Source organism: Sarcophilus harrisii, chromosome 1 (assembly GCF_902635505.1).
Source record: "Sarcophilus harrisii chromosome 1, mSarHar1.11, whole genome shotgun sequence".
In the NCBI taxonomy this organism is placed as follows: domain Eukaryota; kingdom Metazoa; phylum Chordata; class Mammalia; order Dasyuromorphia; family Dasyuridae; genus Sarcophilus; species Sarcophilus harrisii.
The window spans coordinates 340,150,860-340,170,916 of NC_045426.1; the positions used below are offsets into that span (position 1 = coordinate 340,150,860).

At 38.2% G+C, this 20,057-nt stretch overlaps 1 protein-coding gene across 3 annotated transcripts in view; it reads left to right on the forward strand.

Annotated features, from left to right (window-relative positions):
• Positions 1-254: 254 nt before the first annotated feature.
• The window catches only part of WDR90 (WD repeat domain 90), a 55,866-nt gene continuing 36,063 nt past the window's right edge, over positions 255-20,057 (forward strand). For 2 of the 3 annotated variants that reach the window (XM_012543235.3, XM_012543237.2), the window contains exons 1-20: positions 255-860; positions 3,861-3,952; positions 4,153-4,329; positions 4,562-4,685; positions 5,343-5,513; positions 9,133-9,247; positions 9,970-10,034; positions 10,869-10,969; positions 11,116-11,340; positions 11,771-11,833; positions 12,247-12,315; positions 13,447-13,557; positions 13,759-13,904; positions 14,033-14,090; positions 14,477-14,595; positions 15,232-15,393; positions 15,706-15,836; positions 16,941-17,057; positions 18,996-19,231; positions 19,596-19,735. In XM_012543235.3, the coding sequence (XP_012398689.1) occupies positions 851-860; positions 3,861-3,952; positions 4,153-4,329; positions 4,562-4,685; positions 5,343-5,513; positions 9,133-9,247; positions 9,970-10,034; positions 10,869-10,969; positions 11,116-11,340; positions 11,771-11,833; positions 12,247-12,315; positions 13,447-13,557; positions 13,759-13,904; positions 14,033-14,090; positions 14,477-14,595; positions 15,232-15,393; positions 15,706-15,836; positions 16,941-17,057; positions 18,996-19,231; positions 19,596-19,735 (2,432 nt within the window). In that variant the 5' untranslated portion in view covers positions 255-850. Of the gene's footprint in view, positions 861-3,860; positions 3,953-4,152; positions 4,330-4,561; positions 4,686-5,342; positions 5,514-9,132; positions 9,248-9,969; positions 10,035-10,868; positions 10,970-11,115; positions 11,341-11,770; positions 11,834-12,246; positions 12,316-13,446; positions 13,558-13,758; positions 13,905-14,032; positions 14,091-14,476; positions 14,596-15,231; positions 15,394-15,705; positions 15,837-16,940; positions 17,058-18,995; positions 19,232-19,595; positions 19,736-20,057 lie in introns of those variants that run through there. The other variant, XM_012543236.3, reaches the window with a different exon arrangement.

Here is a 20,057-nt window from a genome sequence, read left to right on the forward strand (position 1 = left end):
GTGACAATGAAAGCACCAAGAAATGGATACAGTATTTATTAAGCACGAAGCACTGTGCTGACAAACCACAAACAAGACTCTGCTGTGCCACAAGTTGACTCTGTGACAATGAAAGCACCAAGAAATGGATACAGTATTTATTAAGCGCGAAGCACTGTGCTAAGTGCCGGAAATGAAAATGGAAAATAAAGTAATACCAAATTGTGGTTTGTCCTTGGTTCTCCAAGAGGGCCATGACGTCAGGCAGGTGATCCCATGATATGCAAATGAACCGGATGTAAGTGAGGGAGGGTTACGCAAGGTCACCTGCCTCAGTTTCCCTTCCACAGCCAGCGTAAAGTAAGGCAGGGCCTGCTCTTATTCAGTCTCTCCCACTCAGTTAAGCTTTTCTTTCATAAATGTAAAGGTGCTTTGAGACGGATGTTTTCTGACGCTACCTCCCGGCTCGGACACAGGCGGAACCTCCACTTGGTCTGTCCATGACATGTGGCCCAGGCCTTGGGTAGCGGGGCCCCGAGCGCGCAGCCACGATTCTAGATTCAGGACTTCACGAGAAATGGCTTCAAGGACGCAAAGCCCGGGTAAACTGAGAGACGAGGGCGGAGCACAGGTCAGGAAACGCGTCTCTTTCCTAGTTCCGCCCCCTTCTCTCCTACGGGGCAGTTGGGAGCCACCGTTACGGAACTGCGGGAGCCTGCGTACAGCGTCCTAGTTGGTCGCTGGTTGCCGGGCAACCGCCCTGCGTGCGCGACGCACGTAAGGGTCGGCGGCCGCCGCGGCAGCTGTGGCGGGAGGGTTGAGCCGCCGGAGCCCGGCGGGAGCCCGGCGGGCTGCTGAGAACGCTGCGGTCATGGCCCGAGGTAGTGGAGCGGGCGCTGGGTGGGGCGGCGGGGAGTGTTAACCTTCCGGGGTCCCCAGAGCTGGGTGGAGCCCGGCCCGGAGAGCGGCGCGGCGCGGCCCCCGGCCTAAGCCTAAATGCGCCGCTCTCGGCACTCGGCCTCCGCCTCCGCCTCCGGTTGGCCTCTGCGTGCACCCCCGGAGGCCTGACCATCCGCGAAAGCCTGGCGGGGGGGGGGGGGGGGGGGGGGGGGGGGGGGGGGGGGGGGAGTTGAGGGCTGTGGGACCCTGAGCCAGGCCGTTCCGCTTACTCTCTGGTCCTCACTTTTCTTCTGCATCCGGAGGGGATGACTTCCGGACTCTCAGGTGACATCATAGTTGGAATCGATCTTAGATTCATTTGAATGCACTGGAGGATTTTAAAACTCTTCTGAATAAAACACAGTGCCCTTCCCTAGGGAAGATTACAAAATTTAGGAAAATTAAAGTTCCTGATTGAGCCCGTTCTTGGATGATAAATAATGCATGATAAGCTCGTTTGAGAGTGCAGACCAAGTGCTGAAAGGATTTAGGGAGAGGTCATGACAGATTGATAAATTTGTGAAGTTTGAGTTAACCCATAGAATGTCAGTCTGTAGGAATTTCAGGGGTTTTTCCAAGCAGGGAACAGGAGCATCAAAGTTTGAAAGTGTGCCAAGGTTTTTGTTTTTTTTTTGAGGAAGGTTATAGAAAGTGTAGTTCATATATTACTTACAAAGGAGAGATCATAGGGCAACTTAATTAAGTCATTGTAGACATGGAGAAAGCGAGGTTCTTGATTGACCCGTAGTCACTTAAGTTCTAATGCTTGTGAATTCTAGATCTGAATGAGCGTCACATGACAAGTGTAGTGGATGTTAGGGAGAAGCTAGGGCTTTTCATTTGGGCTAAAAAGTCAGGTTTGTTTTCTTCATTCAGCATTTAGTATACATTGTTTCCTCCTGTTAGTCTTTTTAATGCCAAAGTTCTTTCTTTCTTTTTTTTTTTTTTAATTTTATTTTTATTTATTTATTTATTTTAAAATAACTTTTTATTGCCAGAACCCATGCCAGGGTAATTTTTTACAACATTATCCCTTGCACTCACTTCTGTTCCCATTTTTCCCCTCTCTCCCTACACCCTCTCCCCAAAGATGGCAAGCAGTCCTATACATGTTAAATAGATTACAGTAGATCTTGGATACAATATACGTGTGCAGAACCGAACAGTTTTCTTGTTGCTCAGGGAGAATTGGATTCAGAAGGTATAAATAACCTGGGAAGAAGAACAAAAATGCAAGCAGTTTACATTCATTTCCTAGTGTTCTTTCTTTGGGTGTAGCTGCTTCTGTCCATCATTGATCAATTGAAACTGAGCTAGATCTTCTCTTTGTCAAAGAAATCCACTTCCATCAGAATACATCCTCATACAGTATCGCTGTTGAGGTATATAATGATCTCCTGGTTCTGCTCATTTCGCTCAGCATCAGTTCATGTAAGCCTCGCCAATCCTCTCTGTATTTGTCCTGCTGGTCATTTCTTACAGAACAATAATATTCCATAACATTCATACGTCACAATTTACTCAACCATTCTCCAATTGATGGGCATCCATTCATTTTCCAGCTTCTGGCCACTACAAACAGGGCTGCCACAAACATTTTGGCACATATAGGTCCCTTTCCCTTTTTTAGTATCTCTTTGGGGTATAAGCCTAGTAGAAACACTTCCCTAGTAGGGAAACACTGTTTCCCTAGTAGAAACCCTCTGGGTGTGCACAGTTTAATAACTTTTTGAGCATAGTTCCAAATCACTCTCCAGAATGGCTGGATGTGTTCACAATTCCACCAACAATGTATCAGTGTCCCTGTTTTCCCACATCCCCTCCAACATTCTACATTATCTTTCCCTGTCATTCTGGCCAATCTGACAGGTGTATAGTGGTATCTCAGAGTTGTCTTAATTTGCATTTCTCTGATCAATAGTGATTTGGAACACTCTTTCATGTGAGTAGTAATAGTTTTAATTTCATCATCTGAAAATTGTCTGTTCATATCCTTTGACCATTTATCATTTGGAGAATGGCTTGATTTCTTATAAATTAGAGTTAATTCTCTATATATTTTGGAAATGAGACCTTTATCAGAACCTTTGACTGTAAAAATGTTTTCCCAGTTTATTGTTTCCCTTCTAGTCTTGCCTGTATTTGTTTTGTTTGTACAAAAACTTTTCAATTTGATATAATCAAAATTTTCAATTTTGTAGTCAATAGTGATCTCTAGTTCTTCTTTGGTCATAAATTCCTTCCTCTTCCACAGGTCTGAGAGGTAAACTATCCTATGCTCTTCCAATTTATTTATGATCTCATTCTTTATGCCTAGACCCTGAAGGTCCATTTTGACCTTATCTTGGTGTACGGTGTTAAGTGTGGGTCAATGCCTAGTTTCTGCCATACTAATTTCCAATTTTCCCAGCAATTTTTGTCAAATAATGCATTCTTATCCCAAAAACTGTGGTCCAAAGTTTTTTTTTTTTTATTGGTAAACTAGGGACCATATCTTATTCATCTTCATATCTCCACCACATCATACAGGTCCATTAACTTTAGTAGTTACTTAAGAAATGTTTATTGTTGGTGATGGTTGAACATTTTTTGAATAGACATCTTGACTAGGTTTGTGAAATCTCTGAGACTAGATAGTAATAATTCATTATTTCCATGATATTTTAAGGTTTGCAAAATTCTTTTTTTGCAATCACTTCAGGTAGGGAGGGCAGGTTTTATCATTTTACAGAAGAGAGCATAGAGTTAAAAATATATATAAGTATATTTCTTTACCTCTGATCATACAGCCAGTATCAGAGCAGGAATCCACACCCACACCTTCTAATTCTATGTACAGAATATTTATACTACACCACAGTACTTCACTAGATCAGTTATCATTTATAAAAGGGGAGCGAGTCATTCCAAGGTACTAATATTGCGTTGACTTTTCTTATCAGTGTGGCAACATCCATTTCTGAATGTCTTCAAACACTTGAAAGTAGAAGAATGGAAAAGGTCTACCAAAGAGGGTGATGTGACTACTGTTATGGTAATATATCACTATTATGGTTGCTTAACCCTTGGGTCCTGGGAACTCAAAGTCACCCTCCCCTCTTACTGTGAACTTCCTAGGTGCTCAGCACTCATATATATTCATCATATAGAGCTTCCTAAGTTGTTTCTTCTTTATTTTCCTGCTTGAAGTATAAACTTTTTTGTTTTTTTAATCTGCCTGACATCTCTTCCTAGGATAAGACGCTGAAGGGAACAGTTTATCGTATTCGTGGTGCCATTCCTGCTGGCAATTTTATCCAGCTCCCAAAAACTAGCACCCAGTCTCTGGGATTGACAGGGCGCTACCTCTACCTACTTTTCAGACCTATTCCCATGAAGTACTTTGTTGTCCACTTGGATGTGACTACTGAGGTATGTGTGAGACACATTTTGTTATATAGTTCTCATGCCATTCAGATGAGTTAATAAGTATTTGAGCTAGATGACTACACTATGAAAATGTAAGGTGATAATGAGAAGGGACAGAAGGCAAAAATATCTCCTCAAAATGCTGAAGACAATTTATTCTCTCTTTTGTGCTCACTTGAACATGTCTGTATTTACCTCCACATCTCCTGAATGGGTTACACATCTCTCTTCTCAGGATAGCCAAGTGATTCGCATCTCATTCTCCAACCTCTTTAAGGAGTTCAAGTCCACGTCTACCTGGCTTCAATTCCCTTTCATTTATGAAGAAACTACAGGGCTTTCGAAGACTTCTAAGACAGGTTGATCCAGGAGTACCCTGAATATTCATGTTATACTAGTTTATATTTACATTGTACTTTAAAGTTTATCCAGAATTTTCTATATAGGAAGGACAAGTATTACCATGTTCATGTTACACATGATCATGATGATCATTCTTTGTCCAGGGTCATATGGTTAGAGAATAGCAGAGCTGGGATTCAATTCCAGATCTATTGATTCCAGTGTTCTTTCCTCCACATCAAGAAAGAAGTCTGAGATATCATTGTAGAAGATGGTGCTAGATTTCTTCCTCAGTCCTTAATAATATAGCCTCTGAAATGTTTCCATCTTGTTAAAGAGAAATTTATACTCGGGAATTAGATGAATTAAGTGCATTTTTGAGCAAAATTGGCTTTTTGCTGATCTGCCTGTTTGATGGTTGTTTCTGAATGATGACTTAATGAAAGAACCAGAGGAAAGAAAGGATGTGTGTTGGGAATAAGAAAGGATCTGTTTGTAAGCAGAAGAGTATGTAGTATGCCATACCACTGAGATTACATTAAGAAATGTAGCTCTTGAATTTTCTAATTCATTCATAGTTTTGATTGCTCTCTAGGAAGATGTTGCAGACTGATTGTTTATATCCCTATGAGGTTCTGGTCATATATTTGACTTTGGGTATTTCTGATTTCCAGACCTTATTGGTGCAGCTCCCAGGTGTGTACGATGGACTTGCCTTCAGCTAGATCTCCAGGTCATTCTAATGCTATATCTGAATCGACGTTACAGCCATATAAAGAGTATCAAGCTCTGTGCCAATCAGCTGGTGAAAAATATTTATACCAGTGACCTGTCTTTTGATCCAGGTGAAAAGTTGAAGCTAGGAGAGTGCCTCTTAGGGAATTTAAATTGAATGCCTTAAATTATTTTTTTCTCATCTCTTCTACGTGCCTCTTCTCTTCTTATCTACAAATATACTCAGATCTACTCTTTTATTCATTTATTTTTTTTTTTAAATCCAAATCTTCCCCTCTGCATTGAGAGAGCAAGAAATATGATACCCATTATATATATGAACTCTTGCAAAATATATATTCATATTAGCCATATTGTGTGTGTGTGGGGGGGACAAGAAAAATGGTGAAAAAAATATGCCTTAGTCTGCACTTAATAGTTCAAATTTATCAAGTCTCTTTCTGGAGGTGGATAATATTTTTCATTATGAATCCTTTGGAATTGTGATGGATCACAGAAATCTATCTTAAAAATTAAAAAATTAATAAATTCTGCTGTTATCCTTATGTTCTGATCTACCTTTCTCATCTTATTGCCAAACTTTTAGAAAGAGTAATTTATATTTGTTGGTTTCCTTTTTTCCCCACCCATTTAACTTCTTGTAATCTAATCTTCATCCTTTAAATTTTGACTTACTTTCTCCAAGATCCTTCCTGAGCAAGGTAATCCTTTTATACCTCCTGAAATGATTTTCTGTCCTATTCATCCTAGTAGGTCTTCCAAATCTTTTCATCCCTTTCAAACCTTCTATAGCTCCCCTTTCCTCACTCTCTTCTTACCACATTTCACTGAAAAATTCAACCCAATTGCTGACAGCTTCCACTTCTCTCCTCATCTCTCATCTCTCATCTCTCAGGTACCTTGTTCAACTTTCTTTTCCTTCACTCTTGTCTTAGCTGAAGAGGTAGTTCTTGTCAGGGCAGATCTCTACATGCACAAGTGATTCCATTACATTTTTCTTCTCCAACAGTTTATTGTCCCCTGTTAATTCCACTCTGTCTTTCTTATCTCCTTGTCTTTTATAAGCTACTTCTTTTTGCCTACAAATATGCCCATCCTTCTCTCATCCTTAAAAAATCCTTCACATGATCCATTGATCCTCTGTAACTGTCATTACATGTCTCTCTTCTTTTTTATGTTTCAACTCCTCATGGAAGCTGTCTAAAATCAATATGCACTCTGTTTCCTCTTTCTTAACTTTTGGCAGTCTGGCTTTTGAGCTCATCATTCAACTAAAATTGCTTTCCAAAGTTATCAGTGGGGTCTCAATTGATAAATCTAATGGCCTTTTCTCAGTCTTCATCCTTCTTGATCATTCTTCAGCCTTTGACACTGTATATCATCTTCTTGATATTATTTTCTCTTTAGGTTTTTGTGACACTACTTCCTTGGTTCTTATCCTGCCTATCTTGATTACTGCTTTTCAGTTCCCTTTACTAGGTCCTCATGCAGTTCAACAAATGGTATTCTCCATACCTCTGTTTTGATCTTCCCTTCTTTTTCTATATTATCTCACTTGTTGATCATTGGTTTTCAGGACCTCCAGACTTAAATCTCCAATTGTCTTTTAGATATTTTAAACTGGATATCCAGTAGATATCTTAAATCCAACATATCCGAAACCAATCTACATGTTATCCTCAATCCTCATTCTCTCTCAATCCCTGATATCAAATCTGTTAACAAGTCCTGTTGATTTCACCTTTGTAGACTTCACTGATATTCCCACTATTTTAGTATGGGTCTTCATCCCCTATCACTTAACACCTGAATTCTTGTAGTAATCTTATGCTTAATGTACTTGCCTCAAGTTTCCCACTCAGCTGCCAGAATGATATCCTTAAAGCTCAAATCTGATCAACTTACTCCCCCTATTTAGTAAGCTCCTTATTTTCTCTAAGATAAAATCTTATTTGGCATTCAAAGCCCTTCATAACTTGGCTCCAGTTTTCTTAGACCTTACTCCCCTCCACATACTCTGCAATTCAGTGACAATGGCTTCCTTGCTTTGACTTGTATAAGACACTCCATGTCCTTTCTCCATTACAAAGTATTTCCACTGGCTGTTCAGCATGCCTGCAATGTTCTCCCATTGCGTCTCTGCAGTTATTGGGAAGTTAATCTTTCTTTTTGATTTGTGTTTTGGATGTTTCTAGATCGTACCACAGAATTTATTTTCAATGTCTTCTGTTTTCTTATATTTTCAGCCTTACTTCCTTTAATGGGACTTTATATTATGGTCAGACTTCTTGATGGTTTCCACTTCCACTGGTGTCTGTGCTCAGACATAAAGCCCATTTGTGTCTTCTATGTACAGAGGGTGCATTCTACAAGATACTCAGGGGCAATGGCTGATGTCAGCATGCTGCAAACTTTCAGAGCTCCAGAGTTGTAGACTGACTATTGTCCCCTGAATCTTTGTCAACCTCTATATGTGTGTATATTCTTGCCCTTGCTTCTTTGTTAGAGCTCTGGTCCAGCTGCTCTCTGACAACTTTCTTGTACCAAGTGTCTTTGTTGACCTCCAGACTCAGTATTTGCTCTGCTTCTCTAGCTAGACTTCTTCCTAGTGTCCTGCAGCTTCTGACTGTTCCCTCATTCAGGGCTGGGTTGGGTAATGGTAATTAGTCCCTTTGTATTTTTTTAAATTGTTATTTAGTCTGGAACTTAAAAAAAATAATTACTGGAATGCTTGTGTGGGAGCTGAGTTCTTCTTCTGTTGACTTTTTCCATCTTAACTGGATCATTTCTTCCTAAAACTCCACTTTATATATAATATCTGTCCCACTTAATACCTTCAGTGTTTTTTTATTGTTGATGAGGTTAAATCCATATTCTTTAACCTTATGTTCCAATCTCTCTATAATCTTACCTTCCTCCTAGTTAATATTCTTTTCCTCCTCTCCAAGAGCTACCTTTTATTTACCTATCTATATATGTTATTTCTCCTTCATCTCAACCAGGAAGTATGTTCCTTGAGGGATATGGGTGTATGTGTGTGTGTGTGTGTGTGTGTGTGTGTGTGTGTGTGTAGAGAGAGACACTAGTCTATATATCTATATTTAATGTTTTTGATTGAACTGAATTATGTCTTGCTACTTGTATTTTCTCATGTATCTTTGCTGTATGAACCTTAATTCCAGCTGAACATATCTATAGGTTGTTCCCTGAACATACCATATTCTTTCTTATGTCTTCCATTCTCTAAATCTTACTCTTTTTTAAATGCCCAGGTACCCCTATTTACAATGATTGCTTTCCACTCTGAACTGTAATGTGTGAGCCACTCAGTTGGTACATCACAAATATGCTTTTGTTTCTGAATTTATTTTTACTGTATTCTGATTCTTCAATTAGATGTAAACTCCTCTAGAGCAGAGATAATAGCTTATATTTTCTGTTCCTGGTGCTCAGTGCTATATGTAGAAACATGATAATGTCTTTCTATGTATATCTATACCATGTGTATATAGTTATATTGATACTTGTCATATTCTGACTCTTCACTTAGACTTACTGACATGAATCAGATCCCTACTTTAACAGAGGTAGAAATTTCTAGCTGCTAATATTCTCTTGACAGTGGGAAATTCCTAACTGGCTATGGGGATAAAAAGCAGGCTGGGTGTAATTGTCAGCTAGTTTGGCTAACCAGTTAGATAAATTTTCATCTTTTCTATCCATGTGTAGGTGTCACCCTCTCAGAAGTCCGACAGGCCAAACTGGCTCTCAATCCCATGCCTCGAGAAATGTCATTTCCTATTCCAAAGGGGGAGAAATGGCATGATCATTATATGTTTATCAGGTATGTATCTTATTGCTTCTGAGCATGAGCTGCTTATTGTATCAGAGAATCTTATGATACTTTGTGAAAATAATGCCATCTTTCCTAGTTTATTACTTTCTTCTCTCTTGCCTAGGGAGTATAAGAATGCACCATATGAGAAATGTACTAGAACTTGGATTCTCAAATTTTTTGTTTTAAGAAATTCAAAAATAAGGACCATGAAGAGTTTTTGTTCATGTGGGTTATAGCTACAGATATTTACTATGTTAGAAATTAAAGTTGGCAAATCTTAGAAATAATTTAATCATTAAAAGATAATAAAATCCATTACATGTCAACATATCATTTTTAATGAAAAACCTTATAAAACAAAAATTAGTGAGAAGAATGGCTTTTTTTTTTTTTTTTTTTTTTTTTTTTTTTTTTTACATATTTTTGAAATCTTAATATCTGGATTAACAGAAGACAGCTGGCTTCTCATATTTGCTTTTGTATTCAGTCTATTGTAATATGTCATTTTGGTTGAAATATATGAAGAAAATCCAGCCTTAAACAAATGTGTAATTAGAAAAGGGAGGAGTATCTTAATAAGCTAATGATATTTTTGATATTGTTATCAAAATAGTTTTGTCTTTGTGAATTCTCTGAAATGGTCTCAGAGACCCCAGAGGCCTATGAACTACACTTGTAAAATTGCTCTACTAGAAGAGTGTCTGTCTCTCTTTTTGTCCTTATTCAAGGTTTCCTACTGATGATTCCCAAATGCCCCATGATTCAGTTCAGAGATGTCTTCGTCATACATCAAGTAAGTAAACAGAGGTACATAAATTGGGGAGAATGAATAGGACATTTTGGGTAAAGCTAGTCCCATTTGTTAGAGAAACTTAGAGCAATAAGGTTATTCTGGATTTTAAGCCTTTAGAATTTCAGACTTGAAAGGACTGTGGAGATCATTTTCTGGTCTGACTTCTAGCTGAAGCATGAATTCTCACTTTAACTTTTCCAACAAGCAGTTATCAGACTGTGCTAGAACAGGGAACTGTGCCAATTCAGCTGGTAGACAGTGCTAATTTTTTGGTAAGTCTTTGAATTTTCTTATTTTGAGTTAGTCTTGCTTTATCTTTCTCTAAACCAGAGTTTCTTAAATTGTGAGTCCTTACTCATGTGAGGTTGTGTAACTGAATGTGGAGGTTGTGAGAAATTTGGCAACAGTAAAAAGTATCAGATATTTTGCCAAGATTTAATTTTTACTGTAAAAGTAAAGGAGCTTATCCATCTTGTTGGTAAAAGTTTGCTTTTATCTTTAATGGTAAATTGTATGTATAACAAGGAATACTTTTAAAATAAATTTGTTTATGGTTTATTATCTGTAAATGTTTGATTTGTATACCTATTTTCTATACCTATATACCCAAGGTTACATAAACATTTCTCAGGCAAAAAAAAGGAATTGTGAGTGAAAAAAGTATAAGAAGCCCTGCTCTAGGCAAACCAGCAGTGGTGCCTATATAGTATCTTAGGCTGTCAGGTAATCCATAACAATAATAATAAATAACAATAATAAAGTAAAGAACAAGTCTTTTCTGACTAACTCTTAGTGCTGAAATCAGTTACTACAGCCTTTGCTTTCCTGCCTTAGGATCTCAGGAACCTGTCCAACAATTTTTGCAACCGATGACTGACAGCAGAGCCATTCAAGATAGAGTGTCACTCATCCAGCAGATAACCAGCCCCATGGCTGTGAGTATCATCAGCTTTCTTTACCCTCTTTTTTGTACTTAGTCTCCAAAACAGTTATAATTTTCTCTTCTGATTTTGTTGATTCTAGGAATCTGTGAGAACGATAGGATCAGATCATTGGCTAATGATTTTTTTTTTTAACTTAGTGGTCACATCGGGCTAATTCAGTTCAAAAAGCTATCCCTGAGATAAATGCGACCTCTGGAGACTTGGAAACCTCACACCTTGGAGATCAGAAGAGCTGCAGAAAAGGAGTTCTTGCTGGTGGAGATGCCACTGTCACATGTGCGGCAAATGATGATGGCATTGACGTGTATGTTCACAAATTGGGCAAGGGGTCCACCATCCTCGAAGACCCTGGCTTAGATGAGGTAAGCACTATGTGCAGCTTTTATCACATTTTAACAAAATTTGAGTTCTCATCACATCACTGGGAGCAACTGGAAAGCCAGTGAACCTTTTCATAAAAGAGAGCTCAGACAGTCCATTGAAGGGTTATTGGTCCTATAACAACCACTAGATGATTCATTTAGAAGTAACTCTTCTGAAGGTTTGTGGTTTTGGTGGCAAGATGCAGAAAGGTTTGTGGGCTAGTTGGATGATTCCATCGTCCTCAGAAGGGATCTCTCTGTTACTTTTGCTGGTACTTGTTTCTGTAGATATATGTCTTATTTGTGGGCCACCTAAACCACCTTCTCAAGTCTGATCTTTTGCTGTCATAAGATTGTTATAGATACTGTTAATTAGCTGATTTCCCTGTAGTTCTTTTCCCATATCTCTCACTTTTCCTTTGTTATGCAGATTGCAAACCCAAGGATGACCAAATCAGAAACCATTTCTACTAAGAATTCATCTCGGCACAGAGTAAGGAAACGGCTCCTTCCCTTCATGCTGAAGTAGTGTTTTGGTTTTTTGGGGAGAGAGGGTTGGGTCCTGCTCTGAAATGAAATTGACCTTTAGAGATGTGGATGTAAACTGCACCAATATCAGCTTTTAATCTAAGGCAAGTAGTAAGAAGTGACATTCAGGTTCCTTCTTGGCTATGGAATCAGTTTTATCTCGCTCCTTATTAAAGAAGAGTTTTTTATCTTCTGTGTCACAAGACCTAGTCATCTTCCTTATTGATTGATTGGGTTTTGTAACATATGTCTCCATGAAGGACTTACTTGAGTGGAATAGCTCTAGTTTTGTCCTGGTAGTTGTAAAGCCTTTCCTGTGGGTAAAGATGAAAGTGGTATAATGTTTTAGATCTCAGTGTGTTTATTCATTTGTTTTAGTGTCTCCTGCCTGACCCGATCCTGAAGTTAAAGGGAGTTATTGGCTTTGGAGGCTGCAATACCAAATGGGTCAGTGAACAGATGTTGGGGTTAAATTTTAAAATATTTTTGAGAGCAAGTCAAGGTCTGAGTTTGCCGTGAACCTTCTTTTAAATATCCCTTGTATCATGAAAAAGTACCTTTAATAGAAACATGTTTTTCATGTCTTCATGTGTAAAATGGAAAACATTGTTTGCCTTCTCAGTGGCTATGGGAGAGTCCTGAGGGGAGGGAGAGAATTTGGAGTGCAATTTAAAAAAATGAATGTTTGAAAAATTACCTTTATAATAGAAAGAAGTTCTTTGAATTAGAACTCCTAAATTAAAATGATTACATCACTGAGTTAAAAATGGCCCCTTTGGAAATTAATTGACTCCTTCTATATTATTTCTTGATTTTTTTGAGATTACATTGACATAAATTCTTAGTCACCTCAGAGGTGGCCTTTAGGCTAAGAACTCCCATTTTATTTAAAGAAATGTGCTGTGTATATGTTCTTTTTTATTTATTTATTTAATAGCCTTTAATTTACAGGATATATACATGGGTAACTTTACAGCATTAACAATTGCCAAACCTCTTGTTCCAATTTTTCACCTCTTACCCCCACCCCCACCCCCCCTAAATGGCAGGATGACCAGTAGATGTTAAATATATTAAAATATAACTTAGATTGTGTATATGTTCTTAAGAGTATTGACCAGTTTTGATTTGCATATGGTATGAGATAATGGATATTCTGGTCATATCTTATCTGGGCTGCTGGCCTGATTTCATAATTTTGTTTAACCTGCCACTTTGGGGGAATGTCATGAGTTTGGGTGGATCATCCTACATGGGCAATTATGAAATTTCCTAATTCTTATTCTTTTTTTTTTTTTTTTTTTTATTTAATAGCCTTTAATTTACAGGATATATACATGGGTAACTTTACAGCATTAACAATTGCCAAACCTCTTGTTCCAATTTTTCACCTCTTACCCCCCCCCTCCCTAAATGGCAGGATGACCAGTAGATGTTAAATATATTAAAATAGAACTTAGATACACAATAAGTATACATGACCAAAACATTATTTTGCTGTACAAAAAGAATCAGACTCTGTAATTCTTATTCTTTTAACAACTTTTTTCTTTCTTGGGTTTGATCCTTATGCTGTAGGCCTTGTGGTCTAAAGATGGTTCCTATTTGGTTTATCCTTGTCATGCTGTAATTGTGGCCTTGATTGTTGAGACTGGAGAACAGCGCTTCTTTATTGGTCACACAGATAAGGTAAGCTCAGTTTCTTTCTGAAAAATTGCCTTCTTAAGATCCAGGAGATAGGAAGTAACTCCTTGCATCCTGTCATTTCTTAGGCTGTGGAGATTTAAGATTTAGCACTATTAAGATAGATAACTTCACAACTGTTTCCCTTTTCTGCCTTAAGAAGTGTTTTATGAGATGTATTCTGCCAAAGGTTGATGTTTCTTGTAGGTTTCTTCCCTCGCATTTAATGGGAACAGTACTCTGCTGGCTTCATCACAGATGGGTCTCCTGAGCATGGTACGACTTTGGAATTTTGAGACAGGAAAATGTCTGTCAATATTTAAAACTCAGATTCATTCCCTATGCTTCCTCAGGTAAGCTTCTTGGAAAAGGGGGGTTTCTTTAGTTTTTTTCTGACTTATTCCTATTGATGTATGTGAGTTCTAAATAATCCCAAGATAGCAGATTTGATGGGATAACAATGTGTTTTCTTCATTTTCAGCTTTTCTTACAGTGGGACTGTCCTCTGTGGTGTTGGAAAGGATAGACATGGGAAGACGGTAATAGGATTTTATATTTAGTGTTGTAATTATTTAGGTGTAATGGGACTTCATGATTCACATGTTATCCCTGGAGATTAATGTATAAATTAACTTTATGTAGATTAGAAACAGTATGTAAAGAAAATATCATTGACATGGGGCTAGGGCTATCATTTGTTGGCTTCAAACTCATTTGAGGGAAGGGTCTGACTTGCCTGCCTTACTAAATGTCTTGTTTTCTGGCTGGAGACTATCCAGAAATGGTCAGGTGGACCCAGCTCCATTAGTGGTGACCTCAGAAAATGAAGTTTGGCATTCCTGAGTAGTAGGAAGATGTCTTTTTCCTGAAAGCCCTGCTGTCAAGTTAGCATTGTGAAGATGCTTATGCTGGTCATCTGCTACAGATGCTGGTGGTGTGGAACACAGCCTCTGTGAGCCACGGAGGGGAGGTGACGGTCCTTGCGAAGGCTCACACGGATGTGGACATCCAGGCCTTGAAGATTGCATTTTTTGATGATACCAGGTAATGAGGAAGAGAGATATTTTAGTGATGGGAAAACTAGTTGTGGCACCATTTATTCATGAGGTTGTATTGAAAAGCTCTCAGCTCAGCTTCTTTTGCCTCCATTATAATTCCATCTCAATTATCCACTGTTGTGGAAGTCAGGAGAGAATGAAGAATTAAGTCTTTTGTCAGAACTGCCAGAATTCTAGATTCTCTAGAGTAGGTTTCATCATCTTACAGAATTTTTTCAACTTCTGTTAGTGATGTTAACAAGTAGTGCAATGAACGGTAGTCAAGGAGAAACAGAACTATCTGTGGATCATCAGGTAATAATTCCTGGTTCTATACCATGCTATAACTAACAGAGTAGCTCACAACAATCTTGTGACATATAGATATATTATCTCCATTTTACAGATGAGTAGACTGAGGCTTAAAGAACTGAAGAGATTTACTTAGAATTATACAGTAAGTGGCAAAGTGAGACTTTGACTCATAGGTTTTCTGACTCAAGGCCAGTTTTCTTTCCTTCACTGCCAATCGTGATTGAAATCTAGACTCTTCCAACAATAGCATTACCCTAGTCCATTCCTTAGGAAGCAGTGAAGTGAGAATTCCCTGTGCTACTTTCCTCCTTGGGATTGTGTGTAACAGGATGGTGTCATGTGGTCGAGACAACATCAGACTGTGGAGGATTCGAGGGGGTACCCTGCGCTCATGTCCAGTAAATCTGGGAGAGTACCATGCTCTGGAGTTCACTGATCTTGCCTTTGAGGAAGGGCTTGTCGCCAATCGAGAACCTGAAGATCGAACACTGTAAGGATTCTAACTAATCTAGCTCATGCTCAGTACCCTGGGGCCAAGTATGTCTGAGGTCAGATGTTGGAAGAAAGCCAGCAGCAATGCCAGGGTGACACACCACCTGTCCCTGTCCCTGTCCCTGCTGAGTGTTAAAGTAGTTTACACAAATAGAAGGCTTCAGCTAGCTGAGCCTCTTCTCACATGAAATTTCACAAGGATTTAAATCTGTTTCAGTCCTTCATGCCTGCCACTTACCTGTACCCTGTCCGTTGGGAGGGTGGGAATCTCCTGTTTTAACTCCTCCAGCTTATTTTCTGTGACTTCCAGCTTTGTCTGTAGCCGGAGTGGTCATATTCTAGAAATCAACTACAAGAATGTTACTATCCAAAATGCTCGTCGACTCCTCCCTTCGCTAACTCAGCCTGCACATCGGAAAGAGAAGCAGACATTCAGCTCGGGTACACATCAGTATTCTTTTCCATAGTTTAGTTGCCTGGAGTACCAGGACAAAGGGATCTTCCATTTCGAACAGTCTGTAAAACAAGGACAAATGCTTGTCACCAAGTTCTCAAGACAGCTGTGCTGAAACCTGTGCTTACAGGAAATTGTCAGTGATGATTAAGTTAGAATGGAGGTTGTTTGTTGAAATGTAGTGGTGATTTCCATTTAAAAATGAGGTTCTCAAAGCAGGTAGATACTGGGTTTTCTGTTTGTCTTGCATTCTATACTGACATGAAAATATTATGACAACATGACAACAAACATGACATGTTTGGAGCTATAGTCCCTGATTGTGTGTGTGTGTGTGTGTGTGTGTGTGTGTGTGTGTGTAAAATCATAAGGGACTTGGAATTAGGCCTTTTTTACATTGGCTACCCTTCTGTGCTGTTCTTTTTTGCTGAGTGGAGCCTAGTTGTCCTGGGAAACAGCTTGAGGTATCAAAGGGGCAGTGAAAAACTAAGGCTGGATCTAGATGTGCTGGGAGGCTATTTCTACCACCCCACTTTGTGGCATAATCTTTATCATGTAGAAATTGGAGAGGGAGTGATATAAGATATTCCCAAAATCATATTTTTTTCAAGGTGTAGGCACTCCAGTTACCTTTACAATGGGAAATTTCAGCCATCACTAACTTTTATGAAATGGAAGGATTGGACAAGAGAGTCAAGAAATCTAGACTCAAGTCCAAACTGCCACTTGCTATTTGTGTGACTCTAGGTCCTGGTTTCTTCATCTATAAAATGAAGAGGTTGAACTGAATGATTCTGAGGTGGCTTCTACCTCTAAATCTTTGATCTTTATGGAGAATGAAATTTACTTCATTTATGAAACAATCTGGTCTCTTTTTTGGGAGAAGTAGTACCCAGGTTGTTACCACCAATCAAGTCTTTAGCTTGTTAGTTTTTGAAGAGGTGTTTCTTTCACAAAGAAGAGAGAAAAGAAGATCAAACAATTTGTTTCATGTTTTTCTCATATTATAAAATTTGATTGTGAAAGATACATGTGACATAGTGCTTCTTGGTCATTTATGGTGATTGATACAGATTGATTTCCACTATCAGGCCCAGGGATTGCTATCAACAGCATCAGTATTTCTTCTACCTTCTGTGCCATGGGCTCTGAGGATGGTTATTTGAGACTCTGGCCACTGGATTTTTCATCTGTCTTTTTGGAGGCAGGTAAGTGAGTTCTTTTAACTTTTTAGATCCCCTACTTAGCTGAGAGAGATAACTTGAGAGCCCTAGAGACAGATTTGAATCTTGCTGTCTTCTAGTTAGGTTCCCTTGAAAGCATATCTTTTTCTAAATTTTAGTTTCCTCATCTGTAAACCTGAGATATATTTGACTGTAAAGATCAAATGAAATTGAGTTTGTAATACACTTTGAAATTGGGAAAGAATCTAAACAGCAGTGGTTTTTATTAGTCATTTGATGGATACTGAGGGAATGTTAGTGATATATTTTACAAAGAAAAGAGGTGAAGCAGCTTGCTCAAGATCATGTGATTAGTAAATGGCACTGCTTAGACTCTTACCCAGGTTTTCTACCTCCAATTACATAGCCTTTTTTCATTACATCACACTGAGGCTTGAGAGAGTAAAAAACAAAATTCAATCCTACATTAGCAGATAACTTTTTTAAAAAAAAATTTTCAATAATATTTTATTTCTCTAAATATATGCAAAGATAGTTTCCACCATTAATCTTTGTAAGATTTTATGTTCCAAATTTTTCTTCCTCCCTTTCTTATCTCTTCTCTCTCTGTGGCAGCAAACAATTCGATAAGGTTAGACATGTTCAATTCTTTTAAACATATTTCCATATTTGTCATGTTGTGCAAGAGAAATCAGACCAAAAGGGAAAAAATAACCATGAGAAAGAAAAAAACAAAGTGAAAGTACTATCTTTTTTTTTTTTTTTTTTTTTGCTGAGGCAATTGGGTTTAAGTGATTTGCTCAGGGTCACACAGCTAGGAAGTGTTAAGTATCCACTGCGCCACCTAGCTGCCCCGAAAATACTTTCTTTGTTCTGTATTCAGTACCCATAGTTCTCCATCCTAAGTCTAATGGAATTGCTTTGAATAACCACATTGTTGAGAAGAGCCAAGTCGATCATAGTTAATCATCACATAATTTTGTTCTCCTGGTTCTGCTCACTTCAATTAGCATCAATTCATATAAGTCTTTCCAGGCTTTTCTGAAATCAGCCTGCTCATCATTTCTTATGGAACAATAAATATTTTATTATATTCATATACCATAATTTATTCAGCCATTCCCCAATTCAATTTCCAATTTCACTCAATTTCCAATCCACTAAATTCCCAGTTTCTTGCCACTCCAAAAAGAACTGCTACAAACATTTTTGCACATGTGGGCCCTTTTCTCTTTTTTATTATCTTTTCGGAATAATGAGACAGTAGTAACACTGTTGGATCAAAGGGTATGCACAGTTTGATGGCCCTTTGGGCATAGTTCCAAATTGCTCTGCAGCATGATTGGATCATAACAACTCCACCAACAGTGCATTAGTGTCCCAGTTTCCCCACATCCCTTCCAATATTTATCATTATTGTTTCCTGTCACCTTAGCCAATATGAGACTCTTCATTTGCATTTCTCTAATCAATAATGATTTAGAGCATTTTTTCAGATTACTAGCAATGGCTTTAATCTCTTAATTTGAAAATTGTCTGTTTATATCTTTTGAGAAATCATCAATTGAGAAATATGTGTATTGTTATAAATTGAGTCAACTCTCTTTTTTTTTTTTTTAATTTATTTATTTATTTATTTATTTTTTTTATTTAATAGCCTTTTATTTACAGGATATATACATAGGTAACTTTACAGCATTAACAATTGCCAAACCTCTTGTTCCAATGAGTCAACTCTCTATGTATTTTAGGAATGGGACCTTTTTCAGAAACACTGGTTGTAAAATTTTTTCCCCCAGCTTTGTTTCCCTTCTAATCTTGGAGCAGAGGAACTTATTAGATCCAGTTCTTCATTTTGAAATTTCACTATGTAATATCAGTCAGATTCTATTGTTGGTTTCCTAATCAGTAGAACCATGGGGAAGATTCCATCTGTTTTTATATCCCTCTTTCCACTTCCAGAGCATGAAGGAGCAGTTAGTTCAGTGTGCATTAGTCCAGATGGACTTCGAGTCCTATCCACTACCTCCACTGGAAACCTGGGGTTCTTGGACATCCAGTCCCGAGGGTATAGCACACTTGTGCGGTCGCATGCGGATTTGATTCTGGCATTTGCTGTAGAAGGACACCGGAAACAACTGGCCACTGTCTCTCAGGATAACACCATTAGAATATGGGACTTGATGACCATGCAACAGGTAGAAAATTAAAATAGGAATTATTAAGCTTAAAATAGGAATACTTTATGTAAAGAATATAAATCCTTCAGTCTTTATTGTGTTTACTGCTGGATAATGATAGATAGCATCTAATATGAAATGTTTTATCAACTTGATTTCTTTAGTAATAGTCATACTTCATTTTTGTCAATAGTCCTGGATCTGTCTAGTTGTAATTCTTCCAGAAAAAATATTTATTCTTTACATCTTTTTATCTGGTTTAATGTGGAGTTGGATCACTGATGTGTGATAGAATGCTTGGGATGTGGTATTAAGATATTGGTTGTTGCAGGGTTTATATTCCCATCTTAATTATTCTGCTTTGGGCCTTTTCTCTCTCCAGCTTTATGATTTCACTACTACTGAAGAGACCCCTTGTGCCATAACCTTTCATCCCACACAGCAGGTCTTTATCTGTGGCTTCAGCAATGGGGTTGTGCGATCTTTCAGCTTGGTTGCCTCTGATCTTCTGGTGGAATACAAGTACGTGAGTAGACTAGAGCTCTTGTAGCACAAATGTCTTAGGTAATGGTTGTCTTAGCAGCATGTCTTGTAACTCAGAACGATTGACTTATCAGGCACTAGCCTGCTGATAAAGAAGCTTATTTTGGGCTTGGATCTTCTGCAGCAGTTTCCATGTCATTTTTTTAGAGAAGCTTAAGATCATGTATACAGAGTCATTTTTTTGTGGAATCTGGCCAAGGCTGATATCCCTCTTTTTTCTATAATCTAGGGAACAAAGAAAACGGGGTAGTTTTTTAGTAGAAGGTTTTGAATTATATAAGAGTACAACCCAGTCAGTATT